Source organism: Hippocampus bargibanti, linkage group LG11 (assembly GCF_051943395.1).
Source record: "Hippocampus bargibanti isolate YZ-2025 linkage group LG11, ASM5194339v1, whole genome shotgun sequence".
NCBI lineage: Eukaryota > Metazoa > Chordata > Actinopteri > Syngnathiformes > Syngnathidae > Hippocampus > Hippocampus bargibanti.
The window spans coordinates 14,438,155-14,457,714 of record NC_142744.1 but is presented as its reverse complement, the minus strand read 5'-3'; the positions used below and the strand labels follow the sequence as shown (position 1 = coordinate 14,457,714).

The 19,560-nt window shown below is 43.0% G+C and overlaps 1 protein-coding gene across 2 annotated transcripts; it reads right to left on the bottom strand.

Annotated features, from left to right (window-relative positions):
- Window positions 1–4,188: 4,188 nt before the first annotated feature.
- On the bottom strand, window positions 4,189–12,306 carry tfa (transferrin-a). 2 transcript variants are annotated; one of them, XM_089007400.1, is made up of 17 exons: window positions 12,172–12,306; window positions 11,633–11,784; window positions 10,691–10,793; window positions 10,300–10,491; window positions 10,092–10,221; window positions 9,808–9,863; window positions 8,382–8,545; window positions 8,086–8,239; window positions 7,859–8,019; window positions 7,477–7,573; window positions 7,272–7,292; window positions 6,880–7,044; window positions 6,224–6,374; window positions 5,064–5,131; window positions 4,812–4,993; window positions 4,509–4,701; window positions 4,189–4,423 (listed from the first exon to the last, which is right to left on the bottom strand). In XM_089007400.1, the coding sequence occupies exons 1-17, from the start codon at window positions 12,224–12,226 to the stop codon at window positions 4,377–4,379; spliced, it is 2,091 nt and encodes a 696-aa protein (XP_088863526.1). In that variant the 5' UTR covers window positions 12,227–12,306; the 3' UTR covers window positions 4,189–4,376. The 2 variants fall into 2 exon arrangements, with proteins under 2 accessions (XP_088863526.1, XP_088863527.1); XM_089007401.1 differs by having other exon boundaries at window positions 11,633–11,781; window positions 12,172–12,288.
- Window positions 12,307–19,560: the final 7,254 nt, after the last annotated feature.

The window sequence follows — 19,560 nt, the reverse complement described above, 5'->3', positions numbered from 1 at the left end:
ATCACTTCCCATGTTGTTCTCCATGAACAAATAATAGGAATCACCTGAGATAGGTTTCCCAACACGTTTGGGTTTTTGTTGACCTCCCATTAAGTGTTTCAACACTGGAATGTTTGCACTGCCATTCCTATTAAACGTTTAATCATGACATAATAGTACTTATAATGATGTTGACCTACCTTTGGAGCGTTCATGATGTTTTGGGACCTTTGTGTAAAACAAAGAGGTGAGGTCAGGATGTTGAGACTGTTTTAACAGACAAATGTTTTCTGATTTCCTATTGAAGATGACCTCAAGTTAGACTCTTCTAATTTAAACTTAAATACAGGAAAAACCACTCACCTTTTGAGGAAGGTTCCTGTCATCAGGTGTTACTAAAATTCTATTCTGAGTGTTCCCTATTATTCTGTGCCGCGGTCTGTGTTGAGTGACCCCATCCTGATTATCGCATGTCTTGAAAAGATGATCAGAAATTATCTCATCGTTAGGTTTGTGTTCAGAATAATCTGTCATCCCCCAGCCCCCTCACCCCCATCCGCTTGGGATGACAATTACATGCTCAGATGCGTACACACATTCCTATCATTTAACCATTTCCCTCTCGTTGGCTCAAAGTCAGCAAAGGCCCGATTATCTATTGTCCAAAAACAATTATCCTGAACAATTATTTCAAGGTTTAGTGTTTGTGTGTTGTTGTTTTTTTTTTGTGTCTGTGTGTTTCTGTGCGTGCATGTGTCTATTGTGTAGCTCGACTGGGATCACCACCTCATTGTGGTGAGTCACTTTGCGCGTCTCCATGACCCCGAGAGCTATGTCGGCCGGAGACTTGTATTCCTGACAGGGTCACCCAAGCCGAACAGGTTGAAGGGTCGAGGCCAGACAAAGAGTGGTCCCAAACCCGCACCCGGGGGTAGGCCTAGGCAGAGTCCAACAGATCGGACTACCATCAGCCCCCTGCAACCGCACTTACCCGAAGGTCGTCTTGAGTCCTCACTCATGCCACTGGAATGGGTGCGGCCAAGTTTGTGGAGGAAGGAATTGCGCGCCCTGTCCCTCACACCAAATCCACTAGTCACGCAGGCTTCAGACACCATATAAGTCTTGGGGGGGGGGGGGGGGGGGGGGGGTCATGGATGTGACTGGGAGTTTCTAGCTTGATTCCTACACAGAGGCGGTACAGGCTTGATGGTCGTTGTGAAGATGGGATGGAGCAACATTGTCCTTCAGCAGCATCCTGTGTGTCTGAGCAGCCCTATTCAGGGTCTGCACTGCTCACCCCTTACAGAGGGAGGGTCTAGAAAAGGTGACCTAAACATTGCTTGCTCCCCTACACCTGGATGGACCACCGCAGCCACCAAGACATCCCACATCTGCGGTCGAAAACGTAATATAATTAAACCCTTGACTATGACCCTGGCTTCCAGGAATGTTCGCACCCTCATTGATGTTCGAGACGGGATGGAGACATCTCGAAGACAAACCGCCTTCATTGCACATGAGCTCAGGAGGTGCAGCATTGATATTGGGGCACTCAGTGAGACATGGTTCTCAGGTGAGAACTCACTCATAGACGTTGGTGAGAGCTACACCTTGTGGAAGGGTCTCCCAGAGAATGAGTGAAGACGCCACGGAGTTGTCTTTGCTGTGAAAAGCAGATTACTCAGTAACACCCTAGAGTCCCCCCAAGGCATCAGTGAATGGTTTATGATCTGGCATATTGCCCTGGTCAAAGGTCGCTTTGCCACTCTAATCAGTGCCGATGCTCCCACCTTGGATGCTGACGACAACATCAAAAATGCCTTCTTTGAGTCCCTGGATGCAACTATATCTAAAATCCCTGCCTCTGATAAAGTTGTTCTGATGGGTGACTTTAATGCCTGAGTCGGTACTGATGCCAGGCTCTGGAAACAAGTCATCGTAAGCCACGGGATGGGGAAAATAAACAGCAATGGCCTCCGACTATTCACTCTGTGCTCTGAGCATCAGCTGATTGGAACCAACACCATCTTTCAGCTGAAAAAGAAGAACATCACATCATGGATGCGCCCCAGGTCCAAACATTGGCATTTACTGGAATACATCATCACAAGGCTACGGGCCATGTGTGGGGCTGAATGCTGGACTGACTATCGACTGATCAAATGCAGGCTCAAGCTGAGAATTTCACCTCCTCATAAGAAACAGCAACTCCAAAGGTTTCTCAACTCCACGGCTCTGGACTCCCCAGAATGTGTAGCCAGCTACGCAGTAAGCTGGCAGAAGGGTGTTGCCAGCGTGGACAAGGACACTATTAACGGTGACGTTGATGTGGAGAGCAGGTGGGAAAAATTGAGGACAACAATTCATCCAGCTGCCTCTGAGATCATCGGTTTTACTCTGAAACAACACCAAGACTTTTGATAACAGCTCAGCTGCTATACAGGAGCTGCTGGAAGCCAAGCGCAAAGCCCATACCGCCCATACTTCTCTACAACCCTGACTCTCCACTTCTCCTCTCTCACTATAAGGCCACCCGTGGTGAAACACAGGAACCTCTGAAGATTATGGCAAACAAGTGGTGGCTCAGCAAGTGTCCTTGAGAGTTTTGAAAGGCGCTTATAAATGAAATTTATTATTATTATTATTATTATAAGAAATATAGAGGCATGGAGTCAACAACACACACGCCTTCTATGATGCTGTAAAATCCCTGCATGGTCCACAAAGACAACACATTGTCCCAGTCAGATCTGCAGATGGTTCTGTGCAGAGCACTTTGACTCCCTGCTTAACCAAGTAAACCCTTCAGACCCATCTGTCCTTGACTCCCTCCCAGAGCTTCCATCAGTTCTCTCCCTTGATGAACCTCCTCAGTTCACGGAAGTCCTTTCAGCAATCCGGAGCCTTAAAAAAACAAAAACAAAAGCCCTGGCCCTGATGGACGTCCAGCAGAGATTCTCAAGAGCGGCGGTTACCTCCTGACACGGCAGCTATACCACCTCATCTGCAAGATCTGACAAAATGGGACACTTCCTCAGGAATGGAAAGACAGCAACATCGTCACCATTTATAAAAGGAAGTGGGACAAGTCAGTTTGTGGCAACAGCCGTGGCATCTCCCTTCTCTCTGTTGCTGGCAAGATTATTGCAAAAGTAATGCTGTTCCGTCTTACATCGCACATTACCGAAGACATCCTCCCAGAGACACAAGGCGGTTTCAGAAAGGACTGAAGCACTCTGGACATGATCTTTGCTGTGCGAAAAGTTCAGGAGAAATACAGGGAACAAAGCAAGGACCTCTATATCACCTTCATCGACCTTACCAAGGCATTTGACACAGTTCACCATGACATTCTTTGGACCATACTGCAGAAATTTGGCGTCCCCTTCAAGAAGCCTGGACCAGCTATCAGTGTGATGTCAGACATGTCTACAACGCATCCTTGGCATCACCTGGCAGGATCGTGTCCCACACACTGACATCCTTCAACGCACTGACTCCATCAGTATCAAGGCAACACTGGCAAAGAGGCAACTCCGGTGGACATGTCATCCGGATGCCTGACTGCCGTTTGCCTCGCCCAGTGCTACGTGGACAACTCTTGTCAGCAAATAGCAAGCCTGGTGGTCCAAAGATGCGATACAAAGACCAGCTCAAACAGATTCTCAAGAGGTGCAACATCAAGCGGCAGCCAACAGACTCTGGCGTTCCTTATGTCACAAACGGGTGACACACCTGGAAGATAAACGCACCCAGTGGATGATGGTGCCGCGCCAGCAAAGACACCTTGTGCTGTTTCAGTGACGCCTCGGCAACCTAATCCGGGTCTCACATGTCCTGAATGTGGCAGGATTGTGGCTCCAGAATCAGGCTTCATCGTCACCTACAGTGGCATCGTCACCAGCAACGATAACCACATCCGAATACACCACAGGAGAAGGAAGCTTTGGCCTCCCTGTGTGCAGTTTTCATGTTCTCCCTGGGTCTTCCGGTTTCCTCCCACATTCCAAAAACATGTAAACAGGCTGATCGAACACTCCAAATTGTCCCGATGTGTGAGTGTGAGAGTGAACGGTTGTTTGTCTCTTGTGTGCAGCTGGGGTAGGCTCCAAGACCTTCATGAGGATAAAGCGGTCCAGACGATGAATGAATGAATAACCATTAAATTAACACCAAAATACTTTCTAGTAATGATTCAGAGTCTTTAGGTGATTGGAAAAGCTTTTATTTGAAAAGTAAGGTATATGTTAGAAAAACCAAAGTTACTGAAACAGGTTATGAAATATCGAATGATTTGCATAAGTATGTGTTATTTCCAAGTGGTTGTTTAGATGAGAAAATTGATGAGATGAGAAAGGTGGCATCAATTTGCTTTCTTGCAAAGAGGTTTGAGCCATCTAGTTAGCCTTCTGACAGGTGTGAGAAGTGCACAATTTCTCCAGATCTGTGGAAGAAAAAAAAGTAAAAACAAACATTTATAAGATCAGATTTGACACATATTTTAAAGGTTGAAGAACAACAATACAAACCTGGAGTGGAGTCACTGCATTGCCTCAGTGAGATCATAGCCTCCATATAATCGTTTCCCAAAAAGATCTTATAATCAGATGTACTTGGAACCTCCTGGAGACACTTGGTGGAATCTTTGAAAATTAAATTCTTCTCAGGTGCGGACTCAAACATCATGAAACTTGGGTCGCTGCCATCTTTGCCGAACCGAGTCTACAAGTAAAACGAGAAAAAAAAAGAAAAAAAATCAGCTCTGCTGTCAAACATCACTCAACTTCCGTACTACTTACAAGATTAATTACAAGGCAATCGGCACTTCATACCTGCTGTTCCTGAAGAAAGGCGACTACGTCATTGCGAGCCTCGGGGCGTGTTACCACAGCATGGGCCGGGGTGACTGCCAGGTGGCAAGACTCATACTCTGAGATTGGTAGTGGACCCCTGTTGGGGCAAATCAGCTCATACTCGCTGCTCAAGACATTAGTGGCCCATGCTGCTCCCTTTCCTGTAATGGAGCAAAAATATATTATTGTGTGGTTCTGGTGATTGTTGGGGAGTGTTGAGTGTCACGTTACCATCGCTGTTTTCTGCAACAATTGTGTGTTTAATGAAGGCCACATCACCGGCACCCTCAACAAGACATCTGAAAAGCGGAAAATTTGGCACATTTTTTTTATCATCTCATGCAAGGGCGTTGATAGAGAATAGACAGAATAGAAGTTATCATGTTTAAAAGTTTCATCCTCTTGTATGCTTATTTGGCTGAATACCAAACCAAATTTGGCCGAATACCAAATGGTATTCAAATAAAAAAGGATATGTTTTACGAATGTATGTAATCGATGAGAAGGTTTCTTCAGCCGTCATCTGTACAAAGTGAAGGTTTCGGACGTTTCGCCTCCTATCCAAGAGGCTTCGTCAGCGAAGCGCTTTGCCACGCTGACGAAGCCTCTTGGATAGGAGGCGAGACGTCCGAAACCTTCACTTTGTACAGATGACGGCTGAAGAAACATTCTCATCGATGGACCACTCCTGTACGACTGAGAGCTTACACAGACGAATGTATGTAATGTACTTGAATTTGCATGTACTCTCATTAAATGGCAGAGGGTTGCAGAGGTCGGGCGTCAGTCAAAGACGCGCACACAAAGTGGCTTTATGGAAACTACGCCCCCTGCCGGCAGTAAAAGACAATCTTCCCGTGTTCGAGCCTCTGTTCAAAATGTCTGAGCGAACATGTCTGATCGGTGTCAAGCAATTTTTTTTACTGCAGGCCACATGTACTGATGATTTCCTCTTGAGGGCCATTATGAATTTGGGAAAGCCATTAGATGTTTCATCCCCTCCACATATTACATATAGAGTGCACAACAAATTGATGAATGGCTTGTTTTCAAATCTCAAGTCAAGAATAATCAATGTTATTGTTGTTCACATGAAACAATTTGAAATTTGGGTTCCGACTTTAGCGAGTATCATGGAACTTGACATGCTTGATTTGATTTCCGGGGCCGAATAAAATAATGTGGCGGGCCAGATCTGGCCCCCGGGCCTTGAATTTGACACCCGTGTTCTAATACATCACTTTCCTGGTTTTAATATGTATCCACATTTTCCAAAGCAGCGCCGTGTAATAGTGTTTGGACTCCTCTCTCAGTTGAGAGGACTACACTACACTATTGTAGAGGTCTGATGATTTGCCCAAATATTCATGGCTGCACTGTTAAGAATTTACCTAAAGGCCCCAGCATAGCCGTAATACTTCTCATCTGCACTGGCTTGGCATTTTGCTTTGTCATCCACAGCTTTGCCACTGCCTGCACACTGAGAGCAGAATGGCGAGTCGAGTGGAGATCCGGGAGCACAGCCGCTACTGAAGAACTTGCCTGAGAAAATAAGACAATACATTGTGATTATTTTGAGGAAGTAGCAAAATTAGGCTGATTATGACTAGATGCAGATGAGGCAACCCGTTTTTGCAGTGAGAGGTGTGTGCAACTCCCAATAGGTTTAATACCACAAATATCTGCAAACAAAGCTAGCATCGTAGGAATCAAAATATTGTTAGTACAGTAGTCTGGGGATCCGACATTTCCAAAACTGTCATGAGTTTTACATTCCAATATAAACTGCAGTCAGACCCAACTCAATTGTCTTCGCAGTCATCTTGATGTCCAGACTGCTATGTGCCACAAAATAGTCAAAACATTTTAGGTCAAATTCCAAATTGTGGTTTGTTAAGATGAAATAAAACCCTCGTTACCTTAGCTCGTGATTCATACAGTGCTGACAAAAGTGACACAATTCAAAGTTACTATTTGAGTTACCTGTGTACTTACTGTACATGGGTGTCAGAGTCTACAACACTTTATAATTTGAATTAATACTTACTGAAGTCACAGTCACCAGTCTGTTTGTGGATTTTCCCCATGGGAATGTTCCAGCCGGCAGTTTTGCCAAAGCCTGTGTGGCAGGACTTCTTCCCCTTCAGGTTGTCCCAGGTCACCCCAGAACCCTTCTTCACCACAGCAACAGCATAATAGGAGGAGGCTGAAGCTAGACACAGGCACAAATTGTCAGTTAGATTTATTTCTTTTGTCTAAACATTCCAAAAAATATACTTGTTTTTTTTAATGAATTGTACTGAAGTACAAAAGCTTGTTTGTCCAAGTGACCTCTGAATGGCTGACAACTGGCCTCAGCTGCACCCACTTACCCAAAGTCAAGAGCCCAACTGAGATTTCAACAAGTACAAGCAAATTAGATAATGTAATGTTATTTACCTCCAGATTGGCTGCATTTAGCTGTGGAGAGAACACAAAGGGCAAAATGTTACTTTGAAAAACAATGACACAAGGAAAAAAAAAGATGTAAAAAATATATTCAAAATAAACGTGAAAATGTTTATTTATTTATTTATTTATTTATTCACACACACACACACACACACACACACAAATACACACACATGCGCACGCACTCACATACCTTCATCGTACTGTTCCACCATGGCTGGAACCAAACCGCATTGTCCGGCAGTGAACACCTCTCCTCCATCCACCGCCATTGCATCTGCATCTTTGCTCTACAGGGTGAAGTATAAAATGATTGAATTTCTAGAGGTGTGTCAAAATTTCACCTGCCCCTTTATGATGGACATGCCATTAAGTTTTTACTTAGAGGGCCGTAGACAGAATTGAACCCACGACCTCCGCACTGTGAGGTTGACCCACTAATCCACTGGACCGCGCATCGTTTGACATGCCCATCCAATTGTGTGTTCAGTGTAAATATGGGTACATTTCTTTTAAACTTTACAAGGGAAGCGACTGAGCACGTTTGCCACACCTTAAAAAATATACATGCTCACCATGATCATCTTCAAGCATTCTTCCACAGTAGGCGCGGTCTGGCACAATAATTTGGATTCGCCATCCACCATGCTGTTGACACTCCATTTGTCACATTTCCGAGTCTCTTTGAGGCTCACGGAACACCACGTGATGGCTTTTGATCCAGCAGCAGTGACCTCTGAAATGGAATGATGCTAAATTGGCTAAGTGTTCATTCAAGTTTGTTTGCGACGTCTGACGTTACCTTTGTTGAGGGAGCGCACAATGCCCAAGTAGCTGGCACCCAGATACAGGAAGGAATTTGTGTTGGCAGGCAACCTAACCAGCTTTTCAGTGGAGTCTTTGAATAGCAGATTCTTGGCGGGTGCAAATGCTTCGGAGGAGAACAGGTTAAAACCCTGTTTAAAAAAATACAAATTAAAAAAAAATGAGAAAAGCAAATCAGTCCCATGCTTTGCTTGCGCTTTCAGAGCTCGGGGGCTGGCCTTGCAAGCGCCTTGAGACAAATTCTAGTGACACAAAAGCATTTTTCCTTCTTACCTGTACTGAGTTAAGGCTATTCCAGATCAATTCTGCCAGCACTGGGTCCTTGCGTGTGACCACAGCGTGGGCGGGTACCCTGGCCAGGTGGCACTTCTTGTAGTTGTCAATTGGTGCTCTGGTGTTATCCAAGCACAGCAGCTCGTAGTCAGCCTTCATGTTGTCTGTAAAGGGAGTATAGTGGAAATGGTGATAATAATCATTCAAAGTAAACACATACCATTTGGGCTTGATTTCTGGTACTGATCAAAAATGCTAACAACCATACAGCATTGTTCCAAATGTTCACCCTTCCCTCTGGATCCCAAAAGATTTTTTATTCATCCATCTATTGCTCACAACTTCAGTCATGATTTAATACACAAACACCTCACAAACCGGCCACAGTATGTGAGGGCAAAGAACTGTGAGTCGGATAGGCTTCTCTGCAGCATTGGGGAACCGCAGGAGACAGTCCTGGCTCCATTCTTGTTCACCCTCTACACTTCGGACTTCAGCTACAACACTACAACCCGCCACCTTCAGAAGTTCTCTGATGACTCAGTGATTGTCGGCCTCATTACAGAGGGAGATGATCGGGAGTACAGGGGACTGACAATGGACTTTGTGGACTGGCGCCAGCTGAATAACCTCCAGATCAACACCGGGAGAACCAAGGAACTGGTTGTAGATTTCTGCAGGAAACAAACCTCACCTGCACCGTTGAACATCCAGGATACGGTCATAGAGAGGGTGACCTCCTACAAGTACCTAGGTGTTATTCTCAACAATAAACGGAACTGCAACAATAAACAGGGATGCCCTGATCAAAAAGGAACAGAGTCGCCTCTTACTACTCAGGAAACTCAGGTCTTTTGGAGTTAAGGGGTAACTCCTTAAGACATTCTATGACTCTGTGGTCACTTCAGCCACCCAGTATGGAATTGTCTGCTGGTCAGGCAGGATTACCACTGGGAGAGAAAAAGACTGGAGCGGCTGGCCAAGAGGGCCGGTTCTGTCCTAGGCTGCTCGCTGGATTCTCTGGAGGAGGTGGGCAACAGACGGACGCTAGCTAAACTAAAAACTATGATGGACAGCCCCTCCCACCCCTCTTGCCCACCCTGACAGGACTGGGTAGCTCCTTCAATCAGAGACTGTTACACCCACACTGCAAGAAGGGTAGATACCGTCGCTCGTTCCTACCGACTGCTGTCAAGCTTCTTAATAAACACATGTGTGAATAAATGCCACATTTTTGTGCAGTTGTACATTTCAGTCTTCTGCCATTTTCTTTTGTACATAGGATACATTGTTTGAACTGTGATTGCCCCCCACCTTCTCAATTTTGTTGGTGTAGATTACAAATTTCCCATTGTGGGATTATTAAAGGATTTCTGATTCAGATTGAGATTCTGAATACAAGGCAGAAAATATTGAAAGAACTCACCTGGTACAGTAAGATGCTTCACAAATGCTACATCACCAGCATTTCCCACCAAACACCTAATAACAGATTAAAAAGTGAATCAGTTAGATCTGATGAAAGGCAGATTGAGTGAATATAGTTTGAAATCTATAACATAGACCGTGTGACTATGAAGTGGGATTTCCCATGTCAATCCAGGGAGCCTTTTTTGTCTCTGTACATGTCCTCCCACTAATAACTGGGCCTAATGTAAAAATCCACTGAACCTACCACTTCAATTTGACAAGTGGGAGAAGAATACTTACTGGAATGCACCGTCATAGCCATAGTAAGGTTCGTTGTGAGACCGTGAGCAGTCTCCCTTGCAAGCACTACACAGTGATGAACCCTGTGCTGCTCCAGGGGCGCAGCTCTTTGAGAAAAAGTTACCCACCGCTGTAAAAAAAAAAATCAATAAATGAATGAATTCAAATTTTAAAAATATCTATATCACAAGCCATTGATGTCACTCACCAGACTCAACACTCTCATCCTCAATACCTCCCCAATTCAGCACACCCAACTTAATGAGAGTTCCGATTGGGATGTTCCAGCCAGCAGATTTTCCCAAGCCAGTGTGACAGGACCTCTTTCCTTTCAGGTCTCTGAAGCCAAACGTTCCACCCTTCTTAACCACAGCGACGGCATAGTAGCAGCTATCGGATGCTGAACAGATTGAACAACTATTATTTCATTTCATTTGAAAAACAAAGGTGTTTTGCTCCGTGACAATAACGCTTTGACCCACTTCATATAAAGTACATTTTGTGATATGTTCTAGTGTAAGTTCTGTCACTAACTCAATTTCGTCAAATTACCACCGATCAACTCTTCACAATGTCTGGAAATCTTAATGCTGACTTACTGGAACCATAGTCTTCAGCAATTATGGGATGGAGTTTGTAGTTCTCCAGCCCAGCGGTGTAGATGTCTCCTCCGTCCAATGTGATTGCATCTGCGACACCCTCCTGTCCAAGTAAAAAAAAAAAAAAAAAAAAAAAAAAAAAAAAAAAAAAAAGAGGAAATTAAAAGGACACATTGGCCACTGAGCAACTTCCTGATCCATGGCAGTCATCAAATCAATCCTGTGTTCTACCATCATGGTTATGTTCCAGGCTGCCAGAAAATCAGAAAACCTTTATTCATCCCACAATGGGGAAATTTGTAAAATGGACAAAATCCGACTTCGACGGACAGTTAGGACGACGGAAAAAAAAATCATTGGCACCGCCCCACCACCTCTCAAGGTCTTGTACACTGCAAGAATCAAGAAAAGAGCGCAGATAATTCTACTGGACCCTCTGCGACATTTAAATAGATTCTTCCCCCGTCGCCATTAACTCCCTAAACAGTAACCCAAATATAACTATATAGTGCCTCTCTGCAATTTTGCACTACCCTGAGAAACAATATCGCATTATAATCATTGTAGCTCCAGCTCTGTACTCACTTGAACCAATGTCTGCCTGATACTTTGCACATTGTCTGACAGTTGTTCCTGAGAGGTACCACTGATATTAAGGAATTTGATTCGATTCGTCTTTATTAGTTAGTGTCCTCCATACATATTTGGCATGTCTTTTTTATGATGATACTAGTGCAGCGTGTTCTACCGGAGTCAAATTTGTGTGATCTACATACTTTGCCAATACGTCTGTGTAAGCTCTCAGTCGTACAGGAGTGGTCCATCGATGAGAAGGTTTCTTCAGCCGTCATCCAGATGACGGCTGAAGAAACCTTGTCATCGATACTTGGCCAATAAAGATGATTCTGATTCTTTTGATTCATTAGAAAAAGTAACACTCACGTGAATGGCAGTGATGCATCCCAGAGAGTCGGCCCTGATGACGCAAGAAAAGACAGGCGCCTTAGCGGCAAGAGCCAGACACTTCTGGTACTCCTTGTCCGACTTGACACACCACCTCACATGGTCAGTAGGGGCTGACAGCACAACAGCTACTGCAAAAATTAACAGTTGAGCGTATATTGTACGGTACAACAAAGCAGTGTCGTGCATAGTATGTCGTCGTATACTGTGGCAGTGCAAGCATACAAGTGACGACCGGTTTAGCAATATGAACCTTGAGCTGGATGAAGGATAAAATTTCATCAAACATTTCATCCACTAGAAGGGGCTCATCGTGTGACTAATACAGCCCAGTACTACTAAAGTTAAAATGTCCACTCATCGCGAAAACCTATTACTGGTGAAAGTCTTTAAAGGCCATTTTAACAGCAATCTATCTTCCGTCACAGTAAATATTTGCAATTTTAAAATATTGCTTTGTATAAATATGATTTTTTAAAATGTTGTTTAAAATAGAATATAATATTTAAAATATTTACCCAAGTAGCTGAGCAGCAATGCAGGGCGAAGAAGTGAAGAGACGAGATGCTTCATGGTGGACAGTCTCCAGGTCTACCGAGTGAGCTGTTGTCAAAACCTCCTTTTATAGCCACATTCTAAGCATGGAGGGGGAGAGGAGGGCAGATGAATCATGTTTGCTCAATTTCACCACGGAGTGTGTGCTCGTGTATGTGTGTGAACCTTGCCTATTACACACAAGGACAAAAGATTAATGGAACTTAAAATGCACAGATTTGAGCAAAGATTCAGGCTGCGATTTCATGCAGATTCTGTCTGCATGAAATCACAGGCTGAGGAAGATTGACCAGTGCAGGAAACATGAGAATTGGTTGAATATTTTCATCCGAAATAATCCGATTTAAAATTAGCATTATAGTGAATTATCAGTTGACGGAGAATTATGCATCTCATACTGAAATTCAAGTTAAGTGAACGGTAATGAATTGAATGTTTAGTTATCTTTGAACTATTAGATTTAGACTTAGTTCAGAGATGAGAAGGTTTCTTCTTCAGCCGTCATCTGTACAAAAGTGAAGGTTTCGGACGTTTCGCCTCCTATCCAAGAGTCTTCGTCAGCGAACTAAAGTCTGACTGGTCGTATCGGCCCCATTTATATATCCCTAATGTCCAGACATGGTGGCGCCGGACACAGCTATGATAGGTCCCTACTCTCAGGTTGGGGGGGCAGGGGAACCCCTCCCTGTGGCCCCACTGATTGTACCTACATTCCTGACTAACGACTGGCCTATTACCCCCACTCTCCCCGGTATCACCTCATCAGCATAACGACCCTCATCAGCATTGCGAAAGTTGCCTAACCTGTTTTGCCTAAGCAGACTATATATAAACTAGGAGTTATCAGGACCCTCCAGCATAGGGCTAAACTAATACCAACTAGCACTGAAGGTAGAGAAAAGGAGTCAAAACATATCAGGAGAGCACTCACTAACTGTGGGTACCCTCAGTGGTCATTCAACAAATGTCAGAAAGAAAGAATAGCGAACGAAACCAATAATTCTCAAGATTCAAAAAGGAGAGGAGTAGCAGTACCGTACATTGCAGGAGTTTCTGAAAAATTACAAAGAGTCCTTTGGCAACATAAAATTCCTACTTATTTCAAACCGATAAACACGTTAAGGCAAAAATTAGTGCATCCAAAAGATAGGCTACCAAATGAAAAACAAAGTAATGTAGTTTATTCCATACATTGTAAGAATGAAAATTGTAAAGAGCAGTACATTGGGGAGACTCAACAAATTCTCAAAAAAATACTTTATCAACATCGCAGGGATAATACTAGTGGGCCTCAATCGGCAGTACATTTGCACCTAAAAGCTAGCAACCACTCATTTGACGACAATGAGGTTAAAATCTTAGCGAAAGAACATAGATGGTTTGAAAGGGGGGTAAAAGAAGCGATTCTTATAAAGCAACAAAATCCTTCATTAAACCGGTCTGGTGGGGTGAGGTTCAATTTGAATCGCTCATACAATAGCCTGCTTAGGCAAAACAGGTTAGGCAACTTTCGCAATGCTGATAAGGGTCGTTATGCTGATGAGGTGATACCGGGGGGAGTGGGGGTAATAGGCCAGTCGTTAGTCAGGAATGTAGGAACAATCAGTGGGGCCACAGGGAGGGGTCCCCTGCCCCCCCAACCTGAGAGTAGGGACCTATCATAGCTGTGTCCGGCGCCACCATGTCTGGACATTAGGGATATATAAATGGGGCCGATACGACCAGTCAGACTTTAGTTCGCTGACGAAGCCTCTTGGATAGGAGGCGAAACGTCCGAATCCTTCACTTTTGTACAGATGACGGCTGAAGAAGAAACCTTCTCATCGATGGACCACTCCTGTACGACTGAGAGCTTACACAGACATAGTTCAGAGCCAAGTAGGACTGCTACTTTGCTTCACATTTCGATCAAGCATTTTATATTTTGAGGACAATCTCTCCACAATGACACATTCAATCAATGTGAAGATCATCAAGTCCAGAAGCAATAAATGAATGTAAAAAATGTGACTGACAAAATATTGCTGGTACTTTCAAAGTACGCTTCAAAAACAGCACCACATACCAAACCATAATTTGTCCGAACAATTGCTTCGCCCCTCACACACAACAACTTTGTTCCTTGTCATGATTGCCACTATGTGGCGAACAGAGAAGAGAGAACCAACATCTCCTCTTCAGTCTTTTCTATTTTCTTAGCCAACATGATGGGTACTTGACCCGAAGTGGTGGCAAGGAAGGAAAAAATGCGGCCAAGATGAATAATTATTTGAATATTTCAACAACTTCAAAAATAAATATTAAGACAGGATCCACATTTGATTCATCCAACCAATGCAGCCCTTTTGTAATCCGCGAATCCTCACAAGGGTTGAGGTACCTGAACTGGCTGCCAGCCAATCGCAGGGCACACGTATGCAAACAACCATCTGCGCTCACTCTCACAGACAATTTAGAATGTTCCATTGACTTGCCATGCATGTTTTTAGGATGTGCAGTGTTCTCTTCACACCATGCAGGTGTGAAGAGAACACTTCACTATGAGGTGCAAGTGCTAACCAGTCACCCGATATGGAAATTAAAAGATGCATAGGATTCATCATCATCTAGGGCACAGGTGTCAAAGTCAAGGCCCGGGGGCCAAACCTGGCCCACCACATCATTTTATTCGTCCCGCGAAAGCAAATAAAGGATGTCAAGTGCCAAGATGCTTGCGAAAGTCTGTACCAACATTTTCAGATTGTTGTATGTAAACCACAATAACAGTAATAATTCTTGACTTCAGATTTGAAAACTAGTTATTCATTAATTTGTTTTGCATTCTGTTTGTAATATGCAGAGGAGATGAAACATTCTAATGGCGTCCCCAAATTCATATCGGCCCACAAGAGGAATCCGTAACTACAATGTGGCATGGGGCAAAAAAATGAGTTTGACACCCCTGATCTAAGTAATGTCATCAACTCAAAATAACGACCAAGTAGTGTACTAAAAGTCACATTGTGTATAGAAATATTGGTAACAGGTATATTGATATCAAACTGAACTTTGTGTGATTAACGTATGAAAGGCCGTGTTACATATGACCATGTTTACCGTGTCAACATCACTCAAGAAAAGAGTCAAAAGGTTCACACAGTCACTTGGATAACTGTAACCAGTATCACTTCCCACGTTGTTCCTCATGAACAAATAATGGAAATCACCTGAGATAGGTTTCCCAACACGTTTGGGTTTTTGTTGACCTCCCATTAAGTGTTTCAACATTGGAATGTTTGCACTGCCATTCCTATCAAACGTTTAATCATGACAAAGTAGTGCTTATAATGATGTTGACCTTACTTTGGAGCATTCATGAGACTTTTGTGTAAAACAAAGAGGTGAGGTTAAGATGGTGAGACTGTTTTTACAGACAAAAGTTCCTCCTTTTCTATTGAAGATGACCTCAAGTTAGACTCTTCTAATTTAAACTCAAATATAGCAAAACCACTCACCTTTTGAAGAAGGTTCCTGTTATCAGTTGTTACTAAAATATGATACCGAGTGATTACCCTAATATTCTGTGCCACGGTTTGTGTTGAATGACCCTATCCTGATTATTGCATGTCTTTTAAAGATTATCCAAAATTATCTCATCGTTCGGTTTGTGTTCAGAATAATCCACCAACCCCCGGCCGGCCCCCTCTCCCCCATTTGCTTGGGATGCCAATCATATGCTCGGATGGGTACACATATTCCTATCATTTAACCATTTTCCTCTCTTCGGCTCAAAGTCAGCAAAGGCCCGATTATGCATCCATCCATCCATCCATTATACGTACCGCTTATTCCTCATTCGGGTCGCGGGTGCCCCATTATCCGTTGTCTCAAAAACGATTATCCTGAGCAATTATTTCAAGATTTAGTGTGTGCGCGTGTGTGTGTGTGTGTGTGTGTGTGTGTGTGTGTGTGTGTGTGTGTGTGTGTGTGTGTGTGTGTGCGTGTGTGTGTGCGTGTGCGTGTGCGTGTGTGCGTGTGTGTGTCTGTATTGTGAGTTTGTTTCGACCTAGTCTGCTGGCAAATCATTCTGACCTGACAGTTGCAAAAGTTAAGGGTCAGTCCTGAGTTTCAGCATTTTTTTTTTAATTCCAGCAGTGTCTGAAATAACGCCTGCCCGGATACCCGGGGCGTGCAACTTTTACATCGGGTGTACTACTTACAGAACGTCTCTGCTAGGGTGGTCGACACAACTTTTTCAAGAAAAAAAAGAAAGATTATTTTTCCAAATCAAACATTTGCTTTATTCCGATTTCGAAATTTTCGTACCGTTTGGAAATTTCGGAATTTCGGTTCATTTGGCAATTTGCATACTCGGCAACTAATGAGAAGCCTGCATCGAATAACTTTGTGCTTCTAGTTGCATTTGCATATCATTTTCCAAAGTAGACGCACTGAGGACACAAGAAAAATGGCGAGGAATCAAGCCAAAACCTCAGAAGAAAGATTACAATATTAACAACTAACAATATTTCGGACGCTACAAATCGTGGAAAGAGGAGTTCACGTGGCTTGTAGCAGACGACGCAACGCAAACATTGCATTGTGCAACAAGCCGAACAGTGTATGGACAAACGACAACTGGAGCAAAATCATCAGCAAGGGATATTTACCATAAATTAAGCAAGGCAGCATTTGTGGTAGGTACATTTTAAAGTGATATATTCTGATTTTCAATCCTTAATCCTTTGCAACAATGTTTTTTTTTTGTGATTAGTCGTCTTATTGTGTTTCAAATTGTGAAAAATGGGGCAGGCAACTTTATGGCTGGGAAGACAACTTTGCAGAGTTGTCTGTCCTGGTGTCCGCTAACTTTTTGTCATGAGTTTCAGACACTGATTCCAGTCAAGTCAGCAAATGCATGAAACAATGTGTGTTACATCTAAACTGTTGAACAACATCGCCACAGCGGCTGAGGAAATGTGCTGTTCTGTTCAACAGGAATGCGACTGAGGACTTGGAGGGAGTGTAAAGGTTGAAGATGAGTCATGGGCTTCATTTGGATAGCTAGACCCAAAATCAACACTACTCAAAAAAACCCAGTCGGACCTTATCGCTTCTGAAGTCAGATACACACATCCCGACTTTCATCATTGGAACTCTTGTTTTTAACTCATTCACTGCCAGACGTTCAAAAATGTGTCCACTCCAGTTCCCGGGTTTTTGTCATTTTCACTCAAATCGCAGGACCCACCGAATATGGAGTTTTAGGACTATATAAACATTCAATACAGCGTTAGAAACCTTAGACTCTCTTCTTTCATCAGAAAAAAATAGTAAATTCCTAAATTATATGGGATTGGAGTTATATGAACTTGAAATGAGGGTGGCTGTCCAATGCAATACATACAGGTACATATTGGTTTATATAGCGCTTTAACAACAGCTAAAGCTGGAACAAAGCACTAACATGGAAAAAAAAGGAAATGATACCCCCTTGTGGAAAAGAAAAAAAACATTGCCAGAGGCCATTGCCAGCACTTTATCAGCACCCAAGCATGAAAAAACAAAACCCGAATAAATTTGTGAATGGCAGTGACTGAGTTCAAATGTGACGGACGGCACACATGGTGGGGAAGAAAATATTTGTTTCATGCCTGAATAGTTGTGTTATCTATAGCTTAATTGTTGTAGTGTCGTATAGTATTGAGTCTCTATAGCACGTGCTAAAGTCAAGTCCCGGGGGCCAAATCTGGCCCGCCATATCATTTTATTCGTCCCGCAAAAGTGAAATTCCATGATGCTTGCCAAAGTCCAAACACACATTTTAAATTGTCCCATGTAAACCACAATAACAGTCATTATTTTTTATTTCAAGTTTGAAAAGTAGTTCCTCATTAATTTGATGTGCGCTCTAATATGTAACATTGTAATGGCTTCCACCAATTCATATCGGACCTCGAAAGGAAACTGTAACTATAATGTGGCCCGTGGCAAATGAGTTTGACACCCTTGAACTACAGTATTCTACTTTTATAGAGTATACTTGGGATATCTTGAGTATCCTTGTTTGAGTTTTCCACGCCCATACACTTACCGCATAATCTAAATTATCTTTGTACTTTCCGATGGTGTGAATGTATCTTACACTTGTGAGACGGACAGATATGCGAATGGACTAACCATGTCCATCAGGAGAAATGAAGTCAACCGACGGACACACATTACATTGCCACTCGCTAAACCAGAAAAATCTGAAAAAAATGTGTTGCGAAACTCTGTGTCACTATTCACAATAGTCAGATCCTATTTTTTGGGGTGATTTTAAAATCGTTCTGCCAGTCCCTCTCCTATTGTACGAGCCTTTTGACGTCTCTCTATTGAAAGGTTTTTTGTTTTTATTCCAGGGCGTGTCGTAGTGTGGCATGCATCAAGCATGCTCGGCGTTGTCTCCTTGAATCCTTGTAGCACATTGCAACATGAAATGGGTTTGTCGACGGCATGCTGTGCGTTGCTATTTGCAATCAAACTTTAAAACAGGATTATCACTCAGGATAGCTTTTTCAGCCATCTGATAATCAGGCCCAAGTGAGCTTTGACCTGAGAGTGAAAAAATGATATACAGCAGACGTGCAGTGAGGGGAGGCTGGTGAGGCTGTGCCTCACCTGTCATCATGGAAATATCTAATGAAAAATGAAATTAAACAGTTTTATTTATTTAGTGATTTGTACTTTAATGTTCTTTTCCATTTAACTTCACCTTTTTTGGATTATTTTTTTTAAATCGTTGAATTTTCACATTTTCCGCTCAAATACGAAGAGTAGAGACGAGCGGTGAGGCACCAGCCGGCTGAGCCTCACCATGGATTGTGCAATGACTATGCTAACTGTGCTGGCTTGCTCTGCAGTGAGACCGCATTGCTGTCCCTCTGCATATCGCTATTAAAGTGTTCAAACACTTTTAGTATATGAACTAAATTTCTACAGTTTAGCTGGTGTATATAATGTAGAGTCACTTTACATTCTAAACACTGTACTACAGTGTTTATTTTTTCGTGTTGCTTGGCCTTATTTTCAGAATGGAGGATTACATATCTAAATTAAAAGAAATAGAGAGACTTTTAAAACTGACGAAAGATAAGGAAGGTTTCTACAAAGAAGGTAGAGATGCCTTTCTTCAGAAGGAGCGGCACATGGACTTCATTTATAAGTAAAGGTAACACAATAATGTTTTTTTTTATTCTATGTTTATGCTACAGTTTATATAAAGAATGCTGACATGACATTTGACAAAACACGTTAACTGTTGCCAATCAAATGGTGCATAAGCTACTCTGTAGAGTTCATATGTTTATAAATCGGACTGTGATGACGTC